This window comes from Oncorhynchus mykiss, chromosome 26 (assembly GCF_057628025.1).
Source record: "Oncorhynchus mykiss isolate SJ-2025 chromosome 26, ASM5762802v1, whole genome shotgun sequence".
Taxonomy (NCBI): domain Eukaryota; kingdom Metazoa; phylum Chordata; class Actinopteri; order Salmoniformes; family Salmonidae; genus Oncorhynchus; species Oncorhynchus mykiss.
In genome coordinates, this window is record NC_143047.1 from 26793713 (window position 1) to 26812148 (window position 18436).

At 46.2% G+C, this 18436-nt stretch overlaps 1 protein-coding gene across 8 annotated transcripts in view; it reads left to right on the forward strand.

Moving 5' to 3' along the window:
• Positions 1-18436, forward strand: part of LOC110506731 (adenylate cyclase type 2) — a 77197-nt gene that overhangs the window by 25341 nt on the left and 33420 nt on the right. For all 8 annotated transcript variants that reach the window (XM_021586558.3, XM_036964521.2, XM_036964520.2 and 5 more), the window contains one exon: positions 11298-12178. In XM_021586558.3, coding sequence (XP_021442233.3) covers positions 12014-12178 — 165 coding nt within the window. In that variant the 5' untranslated portion in view covers positions 11298-12013. The remainder of the gene's footprint in view (positions 1-11297; positions 12179-18436) is intronic.

Genomic DNA, 18436 nt, shown 5'->3' on the forward strand with positions numbered 1-18436 from the left:
ACATCCTGTTAATGTCATTGTCTTTCGGCAGCTCTCCCTGCTGCACCAAGCTAATTCAATACCACTGGATGATGCTACGGGGGGTGAGGGGGAGCCTGATCTAATTTAAGGACAGTGCATTACTGTACATATTTCAGTCAGCTGTGAGACCATGCAGACAGGGTCCTGTTGTGTGGTGAGTTGGTTGACTCAGGTAGCCTGGTTAAATGAGACTGAATGCAGCGCCCTGCGTGAAATGCACTTATTTGCTTGATATACAGTGCCTTCAGAAAGTATTTACACCCCTTGACTTATTCCACATTTTGTTGTGTTACACTCTGAATGTAAAATGGATTACGATGAGATTTTGTGTCAGTAGCCTACACACAATACCCCATAATGTCAAAGTGGAATAATCTTTTTAGACATTTTTACAAATTAATAACAAATGTAAAGCTGAAATGTCTTGACTCTAAGTATTCAACACCTGTGTTAGGTCAAGCCTAAATAAGTTAAGGAGTAAAAATGTGCTTAACAATTCACATAATAAATTGCACGGACTCATTCAGTGTGCAATAATAGTGTTTAACATGATTTTTGAAAGACTACCTCATCTCTGTACCCCATACATACAATTATAGGTCCCTCATTCGAGCAATGAATTTCAAACACAGATTCAACCACAAAGACCAGGGAAGTTTTCCAATGCCTCACAAAGGGCACCGATTGGTAGATGGGTATCAATAGGTGGTATTTATATTTATTATGGATCCCCATTAGCTGCTGCCTTCTTCCTGTGGTCTGGCAAAATTAAGTCAGTTATACAATTTTAAAAACATAACAATACATTCATTACAGAATTCACAACACACTGTGTGCCCTCAGGCCCATACTCCGCTACCGCATATCTACAACGCAAAATCCGTGTGTGTGTGTGTGTGTGTGTGTGTGTGTGTGTGTGTGTGTGTGTGTGTGTGTGTGTGTGTGTGTGTGTTAGTGTTACTTCACAGTCCCCACTGTTCCATAAGGTGTATTTTTACCTGCTTTTTAAATCTGATTCTACTGCTTGCATCAGTTACTTGATATGGAATAGAGTTCCATGTAGTCATGGCTCTATGTAGTACTGTGCGCCTCCCATAGTCTGTTCTGGACTTGGGGACTGTGAAGAGACCTCTGGTGGCATGTCTTGTGGGGTATGCATGGGTGTCCAAGCTGTGTGCTATTGTTTTAAACAGACAGCTCGGTACCTTCTGCTTGTCAACGCCTTTTACAAAAACAAGTAATGATGAAATCAATCTCTCCTCCACTTTGAGCCATGAGAGATTGACATGCACGTCATTAATGTTAGCTCTCTGTGTACTTTTAAGGGCCAGCCGTGCTGCCCTGTTCTGAGCCAACTGCAATTTTCCAAAATTCCTCTTTGTGGCACCTGACCTGACCGACAAAACCAGGGCCTGTAGGACCTGCCATGTTGATAGTGTTGTTAAGAAGGCAGAGCAGCGCTTTATTATGGACAGACTTCTCCCCATCTTAGCTACTGTTGTTTTGATCCACGATTATTCCAAGCAGTTTAGTCACCTCAACTTGCTCAATTTCCACATTATTCATTATGAGATGTAGTTGCAGTGTTACGGTGCGTGAATGAGGACCCAAAAGCGAATTAACTTAAACAGAGCTTCTTTAATTACCAAACATAGGCAGGCTCAGACGGACCGGCAGATTCCGACAGGACAAGACAAGGTTACAGCAAACATGACGACAGTCTGGTTCAGGCATGAAACACAACAAACAAGAATCCGACAAGGACAGGAACAAAAACAGAGAGAGATATAGGGACCTAATCAGAGGGAAAAAGGGAACAGGTGGGAAACGGGGTGACGAGGTGGTTAGGAGGAGACAAGGCACAGCTGGTGGAAATTGGGGGAGAAAAGGTAACCTAACAACGACCAGCAGAGGGAGACAGGGTGAAGGGAAAGGACAGAAACAAGACACAACATGACAGTACATGACAGTACCCCCCACTCACCGAGCGCCTCCTGGCGCACTCGAGGAGGAAACCTGGCGGCAACGGAGGAAATCCTCGATCAGCGCACGGTCCAGCACGTCCCGAGAGGGAACCCAACTCCTCTCCTCAGGACCGTACCCCTCCCAATCTACGAGGTACTGGTGACCACGGCCCCGAGGACGCATGTCCAAAATTCTACGGACCCTGTAGATGGGTGCGCCCTCGACAAGGATGGGGGGGGGGGGGGAAGACGAGCGGGGGCGCGAAGGACGGGCTTGATGCAGGAGACATGGAAGACCGGGTGGACGCGACGAAGGTATCGCGGAAGAAGAAGTCGAACTGCGACAGGATTAATGACCCGAGAAATACGGAACGGACCAATGAACCGCGGGGTCAACTTGCGAGAAGCCGTCTTAAGGGGAAGGTTCTGAGTGGAGAGCCAAACTCTCTGACCGCGACAATATCTAGGACTCTTAGTTCTACGCTTATTAGCAGCCCTCACAGTCTGCGTCCTATAACGGCAAAGTGCAGACCTGACCCTCTTCCAGGTGCGCTCGCAACGTTGGACAAAAGCCTGAGCGGAGGGGACGCTGGACTCGGCGAACTGAGATGAGAACAGCGGAGGCTGGTACCCGAGGCTACTCTGAAAAGGAGATAGCCCGGTCGCAGACGAAGGAAGCGAGTTGTGGGCGTATTCTGCCCAGGGGAGCTGTTCTGACCAAGACGCAGGGTTGCGAAAAGAAAGACTGCGTAAGATGCGACCAATAGCCTGATTGGCCCGTTCTGCTTGACCGTTAGACTGGGGGTGAAAGCCGGAAGAGAGACTGACGGAAGCCCCAATCAAACGGCAAAACTCCCTCCAAAATTGAGACGTGAATTGCGGACCTCTGTCCGAAACGACGTCTGACGGAAGGCCATGAATTCTGAAAACATTCTCGATGATGATTTGTGCCGTCTCTTTAGCAGAAGGAAGCTTAGCAAGGGGAATGAAATGAGCCGCCTTAGAGAACCTATCGACAACCGTAAGAATAACAGTCTTCCCCGCTGACGAAGGCAGTCCGGTGACAAAATCTAAGGCGATGTGAGACCACGGTCGAGAGGGAATAGGAAGCGGCCTGAGACGGCCGGCAGGAGGAGAGTTACCGGACTTAGTCTGCGCGCAGACCGAACAAGCAGCCACGAAACGACGCGTGTCATGCTCCCGGGTGGGCCACCAAAAACGCTGGCGAATGGAAGCAAGCGTACCCCGAACGCCAGGGTGGCCGGCTAACTTGGCAGAGTGAGCCCACTGAAGAACGGCCAGACGAGTAGGAACGGGAACGAAAAGAAGGTTCCTAGGACAAGCACGCGGCGACGGAGTGTGAGTGAGCGCTTGTTTTACCTGCCTCTCAATTCCCCAGACAGTCAACCCGACAACACGCCCCTCAGGGAGAATCCCCTCGGGGTCAGTGGAGGCTACTGAAGAACTGAAGAGACGAGACAAAGCATCAGGCTTGGTGTTCTTAGAGCCCGGACGATAAGAAATCACGAACTCGAAACGAGCGAAAAACAGCGCCTGACGCGCATTAAGTCGTTTGGCAGAACGGATGTACTCAAGGTTCCTATGGTCAGTCCAAACGACAAAAGGAACGGTCGCCCCCTCCAACCACTGTCGCCATTCGCCTAGGGCTAACCGGATGGCGAGCAGTTCGCGGTTACCCACATCATAGTTACGTTCCGACGGCGACAGGCGATGAGAAAAATACGCGCATGGGTGGACCTTGTCGTCAGAGAGGGAGCGCTGAGAAAGAATGGCTCCCACGCCCACCTCTGACGCGTCAACCTCGACAACGAACTGTCTAGAGACGTCAGGTGTAACAAGGATAGGAGCGGATGTAAAACGATTCTTGAGGAGATCAAAAGCTCCCTGGGCGGAAACGGACCACTCAAAGCACGTCTTGACAGAAGTAAGGGCTGTGAGAGGAGCTGCCACCTGACCGAAATTACGGATGAAACGACGATAGAAGTTCGCGAAGCCGAGAAAGCGCTGCAGCTCGACGCGTGACTTAGGGACGGGCCAATCAATGACAGCTTGGACTTTAGCGGGATCCATCTTAATGCCTTCAGCGGAAATAACAGAACCGAGAAATGTGACGGAGGAGGCATGAAAAGTGCACTTCTCAGCCTTCACAAAAAGACAATTCTCTAAAAGGCGCTGGAGGACACGTCGAACGTGCTGAACATGAATCTGGAGTGACGGTGAAAAAATCAGGATATCGTCAAGGTAAACGAAAACAAAGATGTTCAGCATGTCTCTCAGGACATCATTGACTAATGCCTGAAAGACAGCTGGAGCGTTAGCGAGGCCGAAAGGAAGAACCCGGTATTCAAAGTGCCCTAACGGATTGTTAAACGCCGTCTTCCACTCGTCCCCCTCCCTGATGCGCACGAGATGGTAAGCGTTACGAAGGTCCAACTTAGTGAAAAACCTGGCTCCCTGCAGGATCTCGAAGGCTGAAGACATAAGAGGAAGCGGATAACGATTCTTCACTGTTATGTCATTCAGCCCTCAATAATCTATGCAGGGACGCAGAGACCCGTCCTTCTTCTTGACAAAAAAAAACCCCGCTCCGGCGGGAGAGGAGGAGGGGACTATGGTACCGGCGTCAAGAGCTACAGACAAATAATCTTCGAGAGCCTTACGTTCGGGAGCCGACAGAGAGTATAGTCTACCCCGGGGGGGGGGTGGTTCCCGGAGTAAGATCAATACTACAATCATACGACCGGTGTGGAGGAAGAGAGGTGGCCCTGGACCGACTGAACACCGTGCGCAGATCGTGATATTCCTCCGGCACCCCTGTCAAATCACCAGGCTCCTCCTGTGAAGAAGAGACAGAGGAAACAGGAGGGATAGCAGACATTAAACATTTCACATGACAAGAGACGTTCCAGGAGAGGATAGAATTGCTAGACCAATTAATGGAAGGATTATGACAAACTAGCCAGGGATGGCCCAAAACAACAGGTGTAAAAGGTGAACGAAAAATTAAAAAAGAAATGGTTTCACTATGATTACCAGAAACAGTGAGGGTTAAAGGTAGCGTCTCACGCTGAATCCTGGGGAGAGGACTACCATCCAGGGCGAACAAGGCCGTGGGCTCCTTTAACTGTCTGAGAGGAATGTCATGTTCCCGAGCCCAGGTCTCGTCCATAAAACAGCCCTCCGCCCCAGAGTCTATTAAGGCACTGCAGGAAGCTGACGAACCGGTCCAGCGTAGATGGACCGACAAGGTAGTGCAGGATCTTGAAGGAGAGACAGGAGTAGTAGCGCTCACCAGTAGCCCTCCGCTTACTGACGAGCTCTGGCCTTTTACTGGACATGAAGTGACAAAATGACCAGCGGAACCGCAATAGAGACAGAGGCGGTTGGTGATTCTCCGTTCCCTCTCCTTAGTCGAGATGCGGATACCTCCCAGCTGCATGGGCTCAGCACCCGAGCCGGCAGAGGAAGATGGTAGTGATGCGGAGAGGGGGGCGACGGAGAGCGCGAGCTCCTTTCCACGAGCTCGGTGGCGAAGATCAACCCGTCGCTCAATGCGAATAGCGAGTTCAATCAAGGAATCCACGCTGGAAGGAACCTCCCGGGAGAGAATCTCATCCTTTACCTCTGCGCGGAGACCCTCCAGAAGACGAGCGAGCAAGGCCGGCTCGTTCCAGCCACTGGAGACAGCAAGAGTGCGAAACTCAATAGAGTAGTCTGTTATGGATCGATTGCCTTGACATAGGGAAGACAGGGCCCTGGAAGCCTCCTCCCCAAAAACAGATCGATCAAAAACCCGTATCATCTCCTCCTTAAAGTCCTGATACTGGTTAGTACACTCAGCCCTTGCCTCCCAGATTGCCGTGCCCCACTCACGAGCCCGTCCAATAAGGAGAGATATGACGTAGGCGACACGAGCAGTGCTCCTGGAGTAAGTGTTGGGCTGGAGAGAAAACACAATATCACACTGGGTGAGGAACGAGCGGCATTCAGTGGGCTCCCCAGAGTAACACGGCGGGTTATTGATTCTGGGCTCCGGAGATTCGAAAGCCCTGGAAGTGGCCGGTGGATCGAGGCGGAGATGGTGAACCTGTTCTGTGAGGTTGGAGACTTGGGTGGCCAGGGTCTCAACGGCATGTCGAGCAGCAGACACTTCCTGCTCGTGTCTGCCTAGCATCGCTCCCTGGATCCCGACGGCTGAGTGGAGAGGATCCGAAGTCGCTGGGTCCATTCTTGGTCGGATTCTTCTGTTACGGTGCGTGAATGAGGACCCAAAAGCGAATTAACTTAAACAGAGCTTCTTTAATTACCAAACATAGGTAGGCTCAGACGGACCGGCAGATTCCGACAGGACAAGACAAGGTTACAGCAAACATGACGACAGTCTGGTTCAGGCATGAAACACAACAAACAAGAATCCGACAAGGACAGGAACAAAAACAGAGAGAGATATAGGGACCTAATCAGAGGGAAAAAGGGAACAGGTGGGAAACGGGGTGACGAGGTGGTTAGGAGGAGACAAGGCACAGCTGGTGGAAATTGGGGGAGAAAAGGTACTAACAACGACCAGCAGAGGGAGACAGGGTGAAGGGAAAGGACAGAGACAAGACACAACATGACAGTACATGACATGCAGTGTAGGGTTTAGTGAATGATTTGTCCCAAATACAATGCTTTTAGTTTGGGAATTATTTAGGACTAACTTATTCCTTGCTACCCATTCCGAAACTAACTACAGCTCTTTTAAGTGTTGCAGTCATTTCAGTCGCTGTAGTAGCTAATATATATAGTGTTGAGTCATCTGCACCCATTGGCCCGCAAAACACCAGTCTCAACGCCTTCTAGGCAGAGTTCCTCTGTTCAGTGTCTGTGTTCTTTTGCCCATCTTAATCTTTCCTTTTTATTGGCCAGTCTGAGATATGGCTTTTTCTTTGCAACTCTGCCTAGAAGACCAGCATCCCGGAGTCGCCTCTTCACTGTTGACGTTGAGACTGGTGTTTTGCGGGTACTATGTAATGAAGCTACCAGTTGAGGACTTGAGTCGTCTCTTTCTCAAACTAGACACTCTAATGTACTTGTACTCTTGCTCAGTTGTCCACTGGGGCCTCCCACTCCTCTTTCTATTCTGGTTAGAGACAGTTTGCTCTGTTCTGTGAAGGGAGTAGTACACAGCGTTGTACAAGATCTTCAGTTTCTTGGCAATTTCTTGCATGGAATAGCCTTCCTTTCTCAGAACAAGAGTAGACTGACGAGTTTCAGAAGAAAGTGCTTTGTTTCTGACCATTTTGACCCTGTATTGGAAACAACAAATGCTGATGCTCCAGATACGCAACTAGTCTAAAGAAGGACATTTTTTTATTTATTACTTCTTTAATCAGAACAACAGTTTTCAGGTGTGCTAACATAATTGCAAAAGGGTTTTCTAAGGATCAATTAGCCTTTTAAAATGATAAACTTGGGTTAACCAACACAATGTGTCATTGGAACACAGGAGTGATGGTTGCTGATAATGGGCCTCTGTACGCCTATGTAGATATTTCATTAAAAATCTGCCATTTCCAGCTACAATGGTCATTTACAACACTAACAATGTCTACACTGTATTTCTGATCAATTTGATGTTATTTTAATGGACAAAAAAGTGCTTTTCTTTCAAAAACAAGGACATTTTCTATGTGACCCCAAACTTTTGAATGGTAGTGTACATTTAAATGCGAAGAATCATGGAATTGCCCAGCTGTGGCATAATCTGACTCGTAAAAATGTAGTATGAAAGGTAGTCTCCTGCACAACAATCCCACCAGGTCAAATATAGTTTGCTCCCCTTCAATTGTAGTGGCAACTTTTTTCATTTCCTAGCCCTCACATGTTGCGAGGCCAAAGAGAAGACGACATCCAGTCCCTTGAACTTCACAACCCCTATCTTGTGTTAATGCATGTTGTCTGTTTGAGAACGCACATGGCTGCTGTCGCAATCTCGTGGCAGGGCTCTGGGTTGGCGATGACGTCTGTAGTTTTGTGCTGCGGCTGCTCCAGGAGTCAAATGACGCCAGTTTGCGAGGCCTCTGTGAGAATGCCTCGATTTGCCTCAGCTCTTTCAGAGAGAAAGGCCTCCCAGACAATGCAGTGCAGTTACTGCTATTCATCCTGTTCTTGAGAGACTCCAGCCTATTCAAGCCAGGCCGCTATTCCAGCACTGCTCCGCACGACTCCACTCAGCGGCGGAGACAGACAGAGATCCGCTGCATCGGTCCTTTGCCATGGCAACTTTAGAATTGGAACATAAAGAGGTTGTCGGGCTGGGAGCTGTAATATCAAGCCGTTGTCTCACAAACAAGCGCTCTATGGCGGTGTTAAATGGCTGCCTCTGAACAAAACATCCTGGAATGATCAGTACCAGTATCCTACTGTCCGACTGAGACAGACCTATTCGCTGATTTTTAACATTGTGGGGAACTGGGCCATCTGCCCCAGTACGAGGCTGCTCTCCAAATGTCTTCATTATTTCCTCACTGTCCTGACCTCCTAACATTGGAATGCACACAGACAGTATGTCAGGTAATGAAAGTGATCCCGGTTTAACTAACATACAAAGTAAGCTACAAAGCCACTGAAAAGCACGAAAAATACATTGTGAAAGAGCACCCTCTTGTCATGAGCTGCTTGGCTTAAGTGAACAGGAAGATGCACATATTGAAAGGAGAACCATCATCCTGAGTTCCATTGATAAGCAGAAGTTCCCTGGAGCCTTCTAGATAATAAGTCTCCCCTGACTGCTCTCTGAGATATACTGTCTCAGTGCCATTTCACTGTTCCTTTGTCCCAGAACCATTCTCTAACAGTACCACCCTTAATGGTCTATTTAGACTTCCCTCACAGTTGTGGCTCATTGTCTATCTCCATCTGTCTATCTCTGCCTCTGTATCTCTCACTGCGGACTCATAACTTACTCTCTAAGTCTCCCTGTTTAAGGGTGATAACACCAACCAACCGTGCTGCATTATCCAGGAGATGAGTAGTCATGACAAAATGGGACCTTTGGTCCTTTACTGTCTGCCATTGGGGCCTGGTTATCCTCACATTCATTCAACCTCCTCCCTACTGTTTACTCTGGCTGCATGCATGAGCAGTCATGTAGCCTGTGGGTTGAAAGGTCTGAAGGAGCTAAATCAGAGATATGATCTCATATTTCACAACACGTCTGATGTAAGGCTTGTAGTGTTTTGTGTGGGGGTTCTTTTTGAAGGAGTAATGTCCTTCATATGAACAGTGTGTATATCATAGATCTGAGGGGCCCTGACCTCCTCAAGGCCCCAGCTGTTTTCTAATAGGGAAGACGGATCCCTTACCAGTATGTGCTTTACCTCATCCTCTGCTTTAACTCCCTAACTCTGTCTGTTAGTCAGACTGCAGCATAGCCTGGGTAGTACAGGATAGGGGCTGGGTAAAGTGTTGTTAGTTGTTTGGCAGTAATAGTCTTAAAGTTATAAAATTAACAGTTAAACAGCAAGGCTGTAAATTGCTGACCGGACCTCCATCAACACACGGCCTGTTGTGACAGAGCAGGTTGTCACTATGACTGGAGCATCCTGAGTGATTGGCTGGCTGGGATATCCATTCACACAGCCCAACAGGTGTCCCTCCCTCTCTGGCCTTTAGGTACATAACCTCATCAGCCTTTGCTATTTTATGGCACATGGCAACTGTTGCCATGCTAAAAGACAAACAGGCATCAATGCTTCATACTGTTAGGACATGTCTAGGAGTCAGGACTATTAGCAACTGCTGAGATGAGGTTTATATTAACTAACTTTATGCAAGGTTAATTTCATATTGTTTCAACCCAGCAACATCTGGTGCCTCCCAAACACACCAGCCTGTTTATGAAGCCAAGAATATAATCCCTTCTCCGAAATGAGAGGTGATATCATAATCAGTCTCTGAGCCCAATGGTTTACAGTCATGCCCATATTGTAGCTGTGCTGTTGTGTTCTGTGATTTTATTACCAGGTGAGACAAAGACCAGCCGCTGGGCCCTCTTTAAACCAACCAGAAAGGATGCCTAGTACTTCCTACTTGAGACGAGAGCCTCCCAAATGTATTTTTTATTCAGCCTTAGTTTTGTAAATACAACGTAGCCTCTGATTCACTGAGCAAACTTCCTGTGTGCCAGGGAGCCAGCCAGCGAGGGCAGACGAACTAAGGGGAATCAGACTCCTCATATACTGACTGGCTTTAGTGGCCTCTGCTCTGTGCTCATTAAGACTGGAGCAAAGTACATACTCTGCCCAGCCAATGGGATCCTAACAAAACATAGACCTGGTTTATTTTCCTACAGCTTAATACACCTTGATTTATTGATATTTAATATAACTTCTAAGGGGCTGCATTCATGTCCTTAATCATTAGCAAGACTGCAGTTTCACGTAAAGAAGAACGGTTTGGCCATAGCCCAGTGCCGGAGATTTAAAATATGCTTCTTTCAGAGAGGACAAGTTATTTTTGTCCATCTTTGAAATGTGTTACATATTAAAACTATGAATGACAATCTCCTTAAACTCTTGTGAATGATTGGTTGCTAAGGTAAAATTCTTGGCAGACATAGACTGAGACTCTTGGCTAGCATTTAAACTCCACAATGCTGAATGCGTTTTGTCAGAGTAAATTAAATAAGATAGAAGTAAATGAAGTTGAGGCCATGATGCAAGAGTTCTTCCCTCGATGGCGTATTCTCGAATAAAGTTCTCCATGGAGAGCTTATTCATTAGAAGGTCTAGGTGTCATCATGGCAGTTCTCCATGGAGAGCTTATTCATTAGAAGGGCTAGGTGTCATCATGCCAGTTCTCCATGGAGCTGTGGCCAAACCGGGACAGAGACTGAGGACTGGGACTGAATACAGACAAATCAGGCTTTCTTGATCGTGGGAACAACTGCAGTGCTTGGGTTGAATGAGGATTGAAGATTCGCTCACGTGTGTATACATATTTACACCCTTGGCTAAAACAACATATGAAGGGACTCACTGTACTCTCACTGTGTACAGTTTGGCAGACAGTTATGTAGTTTCAAATCACATCGCTAAACTGTACATTTTTTTTATGCCAGATAAAAATGTAACCTATTTATTAAAACTTAACAAGCTTAGTGAGTGCATCAACATTTTCTGACATGTCAACAAGAGAAAACGCTTTGAGGAGCCATGCCCCTCAAGTGTTGTGGATTGCTATTTCACTCTACTTCTGTCTTTGGTTCCAGTAAGCTCACCCAGTTTGTCTCTGTTGTCTCCTCCCCAGGCCTCTAACTGTGACAGCTCCAGTGGGTGGAGCTACATTGGGCCCCTCTCTCTACCCACTCAGCACTGATGGGACAGAATCCTGAATCCTGGAGGAATCCTTGACGACCTCTCTTTCTTTCTCCGCCCTCCCAGGCTCCACCCTCTTTCCCCTCCTCTCCTCTTTCCTTAGACTCTCCTCCTCCCCCGGTCTCTTCTCTCAGCGCTGGGATCATTACTCAACCCCACTGAAGAATGGAACACAGTAGCTGGCAAGGATGAACTGGGTCTGCCTGCCAATGCAGAAAGGGAGATAAAAGAGGGAGAAAGAGTGAAAGAAAAGCGAGCGAGAGAGAGAAAGTTCTAAACCTGTGAGTGAAAGAAGAGGTACATATTAAAAATGCCCTTGAGGGAGAAAATCGACAACTGCACTTGAGCAGTATGAGCTAGAAGACCTCAGCAAACCTACCGACCTGGATGTGTGGATCTGTAGATACACACACACACACGTCTGTCTCAGTTGCAGCAGAAGACGGCTCCTACCCTGCCCTACACTGTGTGGTGGTGTTTTCAGCGTTATTCCCTGCCTACCATACCTGTGTGAGGAGTGGTGGAGAGGAAATTCAGCAACTCTTAGAGGACAGTGGAAGTTGATAGAAATGCTTCTTTGTTAAAACCAGCGTGTTTCGGGCCGTAACCTTTTACCAGGGTTTTAGTAGTGAACAGGTCAGCACCACCATGCCGGCTAAAGGGAAGTACCTGTTAAATGACCAGGAGCTGAAACATGAGGCCCTGTACAGGAAGTTCTCCTGTATCATCCAGTACCAGCCCCTGGTGCTGCTACTGGGCCTCTCCATGCTGTCCTGCGGAGTTCTCATCATCCTCTTCTTCGCCCTGCACCTGGTGAGTGTGTGAGTGTGTGTGTGTGTTTAGCTGATGTGGAATCGCTAGCTAGCGGCCGTTGTGTAAGTGACGTCATCTACCGAGACCTAGAAGTGTGTGTGCACCTACCCATGTATGAAGTGACAGTATGCTACACATCAGAGCCCAGCTACTTACAGCTTTTTTGAATGACTTAGTAATATCCCCTGAGGGGGTGTGCTGTCCTCTCTGGATGAGTTGACCGATAATGGATGGAGATATGGAGATTAGCACATTAAAGACACCATTGTAGTATGATATTTTTCTGTAGTACAATAACTGCCTAGATACTGAATTAGAGGTCTTTGGGTTTTTTCTCCTCGAAACGACAGTCTGTGGCAATGTTTTTGGTGTAGACTTCAGAGTTTAAGAAGCAGGTAATCACTGTATTTGTGTAGCAGGTAAATATGTCACCAGTCTAGAGTTTTAGTAGACATTTTAGGTTACATGTACACGTCTGTGTAGAGCAGTAGGTAATCACTCTGACACATAAAACGTAAAGCAGCACTTACACTACCGTTCAAAAGTTTGGGGTCACTTCCTTGTTTTTGATCCATTTTGTCCATTTTTAAAATAACATCAAATTGATCAGAAATATAGTGTAGACAATGTTAATGTTGTAAATAACTATTGTAGCTGGAAACAGATGATTTTTAATAGAATATCTACATACAGTGATTGCTCCACTAAAAGTTTTGCGATTATGCTGCGGGACTTGGAGGTCATTTGAGGTTTAGTACGGTACCTTGCGTCACTACTTCATTGCTCCAGACCAGCACAAGGGGGAGTTAGAGCACTGATTATGTTTTGGGTCCTACTGTGTCTCTAACTGACAATGAATGGGTGACATAAACCTAAATAGAAATTGATAATTGTGCACGACTTCAGTATTACTTACTAAAACTGTTGTTACACTAAGGTTTTTATTATTTTATTTTTGTTAGAATTATTTTGGTCTTACTGTAGTACTGTAGCCCACTCCTGACCAGGCATGAGGTACAGCGTCTGAGTGGTGCAATGGTCTAAGACACTGTGTGGCAGAGCAAGCTGTGTTGCTTCAGATGCTGGATCAATACCCGTGCCGCCCTCGACTGGGAGATCCATGAGATGACTGTAGGTTTTTGGTTTCTCTCCCTCGAAAAACAGAAATAAAATATTCTAAATAACAAACTGGCCTTTTTCTCACAAATGTTACATTATTTGAAAACAAAACCATCTCCAAAGTATTTTTTTTAAACAAACCAATTTATTATTAATTCACAATTATATATATTATATTATATATTATAGATATTATATAATCCCTTTGGATATTCTCACAGATATATTATGAATCCTGTTATTAGCAGGACAATATATATTGGTCATGGCTCCAGAGGGGCGCACAATGGGATTGCCTTGCAGTTCTCCAGCTGTATCCACTGAAACAGTGGTGGGTGCGTGAGGTTCAAGGCATGAGGGCAGGGGGCACGGGATGGCGCACAGAAGACGGACCTAGCCCATGGGGAAGGGAGGGGGGGGACACCCACCCCGCCACTCTGGGTAGCACAGAGCAACACTTTAATTGGCATTGCACTAATAATGGTGCTAACTAGGGAAACGTTCCCACTGTTCTTAGTGCAAGTCTGCACGTTCAAACTATTAGACCTCTCACTAAAGGCGTCAGTCAAAAGTTATACTTTAATCCGAAGTGGATTTAACGAAAAATGACACAGCACTCATCTGTAAATCCCAAACTCTAAAAGTAATTGGAAAGGTAGATACAAATTATTTGTGACATTGTGGTTACAATAAAGAATGTAAACAAGATGCTGTGTTTTTATTTACAGTAGTGATGGACAGCTGGTGGCATTTTGAAAACAGGTTTTCAAACACTTGTAGTCCGATTAGCAGGACAATAGACTCTTTATAGCCTGGCTACTGTAGGTGTGAACATCCCCCTACCTGCAAAAAATGACATTGGGACCAAAGAGAACAGACGAAATGGACATTGTTTTCATCAAGCCTGCTTCTTTCTATGGTGCTACCTGTTCCAGGACATAACCACAAGAGGACTTGAAAATGAGCCGAAGCTGAGAGAATCACCAAAACTAAAGGTATTTTGGTTTCAGTGCATTTTCTTTAAAAAAAAATGTTGGCATACTGTGTAATAAAATCGATAATTAAATAAAACACAATGATATGAATCAAATTAACTGAGCAAAATGTCTTAAAATCAGTCCCATATACTAAGTTCTTACAAAAAAAGGTTTTAAATTCTCTAGTACAGCCACTATTGAAGGCTATCAAATGCTTCTCAAAGATGCCCTCTGGTGGTCAAACTAGCACTAACTAGCATTAATGGTACCAGTGGTTGGCACTTAAATAATGTGCCATAGAATTCTGCGGCACCATGCAAGCTGTGCCGCAGTATGCAAGCTGTGCCGCAAGTATGCAACTTTTAAAGGACGAACCACTGTAGGATACATTATCAGCAACCATCACTCCTGTGTTCCAATGGCACGTTGTGTTAGTTATTCCAAGTTTTATAATTTTAAAAGGCTAATTGATCATCAGAAAACCCTTTTTTAAATACACTATCGTTTAAAGATTTGGGTTCACTTAGAATTGTGCATTTAAAATATCATCAAATTGATCAGAAATACAGTGTAGACATTGTTAACCTCTTGCGACGAGCAATCCCGGATCCGGGAGCGTAATCATAGCCTCAAACGAATTTGCATGACGCAGCGGACATAAATACTTTTCCTATTCATGAAAATCGCAAATGAAATGAAATTAATTAATTCAAACACAAGCTTAGCCTTTTGTTAACAACACTGTCATCTCAGATTTTCAAAATATGCGTTACAGCCCACGCTAGACAAGCATTTGTGTAAGTTTATCATGGCATAATGCTATGCTAGCTCTACTGGCAGCAGGCAACATTTTCACGAAAATAAGAAAAGCAACCAAATTAAATCATTTACCTTTGAAGAACTTCGGATGCTTTCACTCAGGAGACTCCCAGTTAGATAGCAAATGTTCCTTTTTTCCAAAAATATTATTTTTGTAGGCGAAATAGCTCCCGTTTGTTCATCATGCTTGGCTGAGAAATCGACCGGAAAATGCTACCATTACAACGCCAAACTTTTTTCAAAATTAACTCCATAATATCGACAGAAACATGGCAAACGTTGTTTAGGATCCATCCTCAAGGTGTTTTTAACATATATATTCGATAATATATCCGTCGAGGCAATTGGTTTCTCATAAGAAGCGATTGGAAAAATAGCTACCTCAGTATTTTCCGCAAGATTTTCTGCGGGAGACACCATGTGACCACTTACTAAATATGCTCCCTTACGGCTATTCTTCAATGGAAATGCGTAAAAAGATGTCACAATGCTGTAGACGCCTTGGGGAATATGTGGAAAACGTAAGCTCATTCGTAGCTCATTCACAGCCATATAAGGAGTCATTGGCATGAGGCGGTTTCAAAAAATGCGGTACTTCCTGGTGGGATTTTTATCTGGGTTTCGCCTGTAACATCAGTTCTGTGGCACTCACAGACAATATCTTTGCAGTTTTGGAAAATTCAGAGTCTTCTTTCCAAAGCTGTCAATTACATGCATAGTCCTTCTGTTCACCTGATTTAGAATTCCTCACAACCAAATGTTGACCGCATTATCTACCAAGGGAATTCTCTTCGATTATAATCACAGCCGTATATATTCCCCCCCAAGCAGACACATCGATGGCTCTGAATGAACTTTATTTGACTATTTGCAAACTGGAATCCATACATCCTGAGGCTGCATTCATTGTAGCTGGGGATTTTAACAAGGCTAATCTGAAAACAAGACTTCCTAAATTGTATCAGCATATCGATTGCGCAACCAGGGCTGGAAAAACCTTGGATCATTGCTATTCTAACTTCCGCGACGCATATAATGCCCTGCCCCGCTCTCCTTTCGGAAAAGCTGACCACGACTCCATTTTGTTGATCCCTGCCTACAGACAGAAACTAAAACAAGAAGCTCCCGCGCTGAGGTCTGTTCAACGCTGGTCCGACCAATCTGATTCCACGCTCCAAGACTGCTTCCATCACGTGGACTGGGATATGTTTCGTATTGCATCAAACAACAACATTGACGAATACGCTGATTCGGTGAGCGAGTTCATTAGAACGTGCGTTGAAGATGTCGTTCCCATAGCAACGACTAAAACATTCCCAAACCAGAAACCGTGGATTGATGGCAGCATTCGCGTGAAACTGAAAGCGCGAACCCCTGCTTTTAATCAGGGCAAGGTGACCGGAAACATGACCGAATACAAACAGTGTAGCTATTCCCTCCGCAAGGCAATCAAACAAGCTAAGCATCAGTATAGAGACAAAGTAGAATCTCAATTCAACGGCTCAGACACAAGAGGTATGTGGCAGGGTCTACAGTCAATCACGGATTACAAAAAGAAAATCAGCCCCGTCACGGACCAGGATGTCTTGCTCCCAGGCAGACTAAATAACTTTTTTGCCCGCTTTGAGGACAATACAGTGCCACTGACACGGCCCGCAACCAAAACATGCAGACTCTCCTTCACTGCAGCCGACGTGAGGAAAACATTTAAACGTGTTAACCCTTGCAAGGCTGCAGGCCCAGACGGAATCCCCAGCCGCACCCTCAGAGCATGCGCAGACCAGCTGGCTGGTGTGTTTACGGACATATTCAATCAATCCCTATCCCAGTCTGTTGTCCCCACATGCTTCAAGAGGGCCACCATTGTTCCTGTTCCCAAGAAAGCTAAGGTAACTGAGCTAAACGACTACCGCCCCGTAGCACTCACTTCCGTCATCATGAAGTGCTTTGAGAGACTAGTCAAGGACCATATCACCTCCACCCTACCTGACACCCTAGACCCACTCCAATTTACTTACCGCCCAAATAGGTCCACAGACGATGCAATCTCAACCACACTGCACACTGCCCTAACCCATCTGGACAAGAGGAATACCTATGTGAGAATGCTGTTCATCGACTACAGCTCGGCATTTAACACCATAGTGCCCTCCAAGCTCGTCATCAAGCTCGAGACCCTGGGTCTCGACCCCCGCCCTGTGCAACTGGGTACTGGACTTCCTGACGGGCCACCCCCAGGTGGTGAGGGTAAGCAACAACATCTCCACCCCGCTGATCCTCAACACTGGGGCCCCACAAGGGTGCGTTCTGAGCCCTCTCCTGTACTCCCTGTTCACCCACGACTGCGTGGCCACGCACGCCTCCAACTCAATCATCAAGTTTGCGGACGACACAACAGTGGTAGGCTTGATTACCAACAACGACGAGATGGCCTACAGGGAGGAGGTGAGGGCCCTCGGAGTGTGGTGTCAGGAAAATAACCTCACACTCAACGTCAACAAAACTAAGGAGATGATTGTGGACTTCAGGAAACAGCAGAGGGAACACCCCCCTATCCACATCGATGGAACAGTAGTGGAGAGGGTAGTAAGTTTTAAGTTCCTCGGCGTACACATCACAGACAAACTGAATTGGTCCACCCACACAGACAGCATCGTGAAGAAGGCGCAGCAGCACCTCTTCAACCTCAGGAGGCTGAAGAAATTCGGCTTGCCACCAAAAGCACTCACAAACTTCTACAGATGCACAATCGAGAGCATCCTGTCGGGCTGTATCACCGCCTGGTACGGCAACTGCTCCGCCCACAACCGTAAGGCTCTCCAGAGGGTAGTGAGGTCTGCACAACGCATCACCGGGGGCAAACTACCTGCCCTCCAGGACACCTACACCACCCGATGTCACAGGAAGGCCATAAAGATCATCAAGGACATCAACCACCCGAGCCACTGCCTGTTCACCCCGCTATCATCCAGAAGGCGAGGTCAGTACAGGTGCATCAAAGCTGGGACCGAGAGACTGAAAAACAGCTTCTATCTCAAGGCCATCAGACTGTTAAACAGCCACCACTAACATTGAGTGGCTGCTGCCAACACACTGACTCAACTCCAGCCACTTTAATAATGGGAATTGATGGGAAATTATGTAAAATATATCACTAGCCACTTTAAACAATGCTACCTAATATAATGTTTACATACCCTACATTATTCATCTCATATGTATACGTGTATACTGTACTCTATATCATCTACTGCATCTTTATGTAATACATGTATCACTAGCCACTTTAAACTATGCCACTTTGTTTACATACTCATCTCATATGTATATACTGTACTCAATA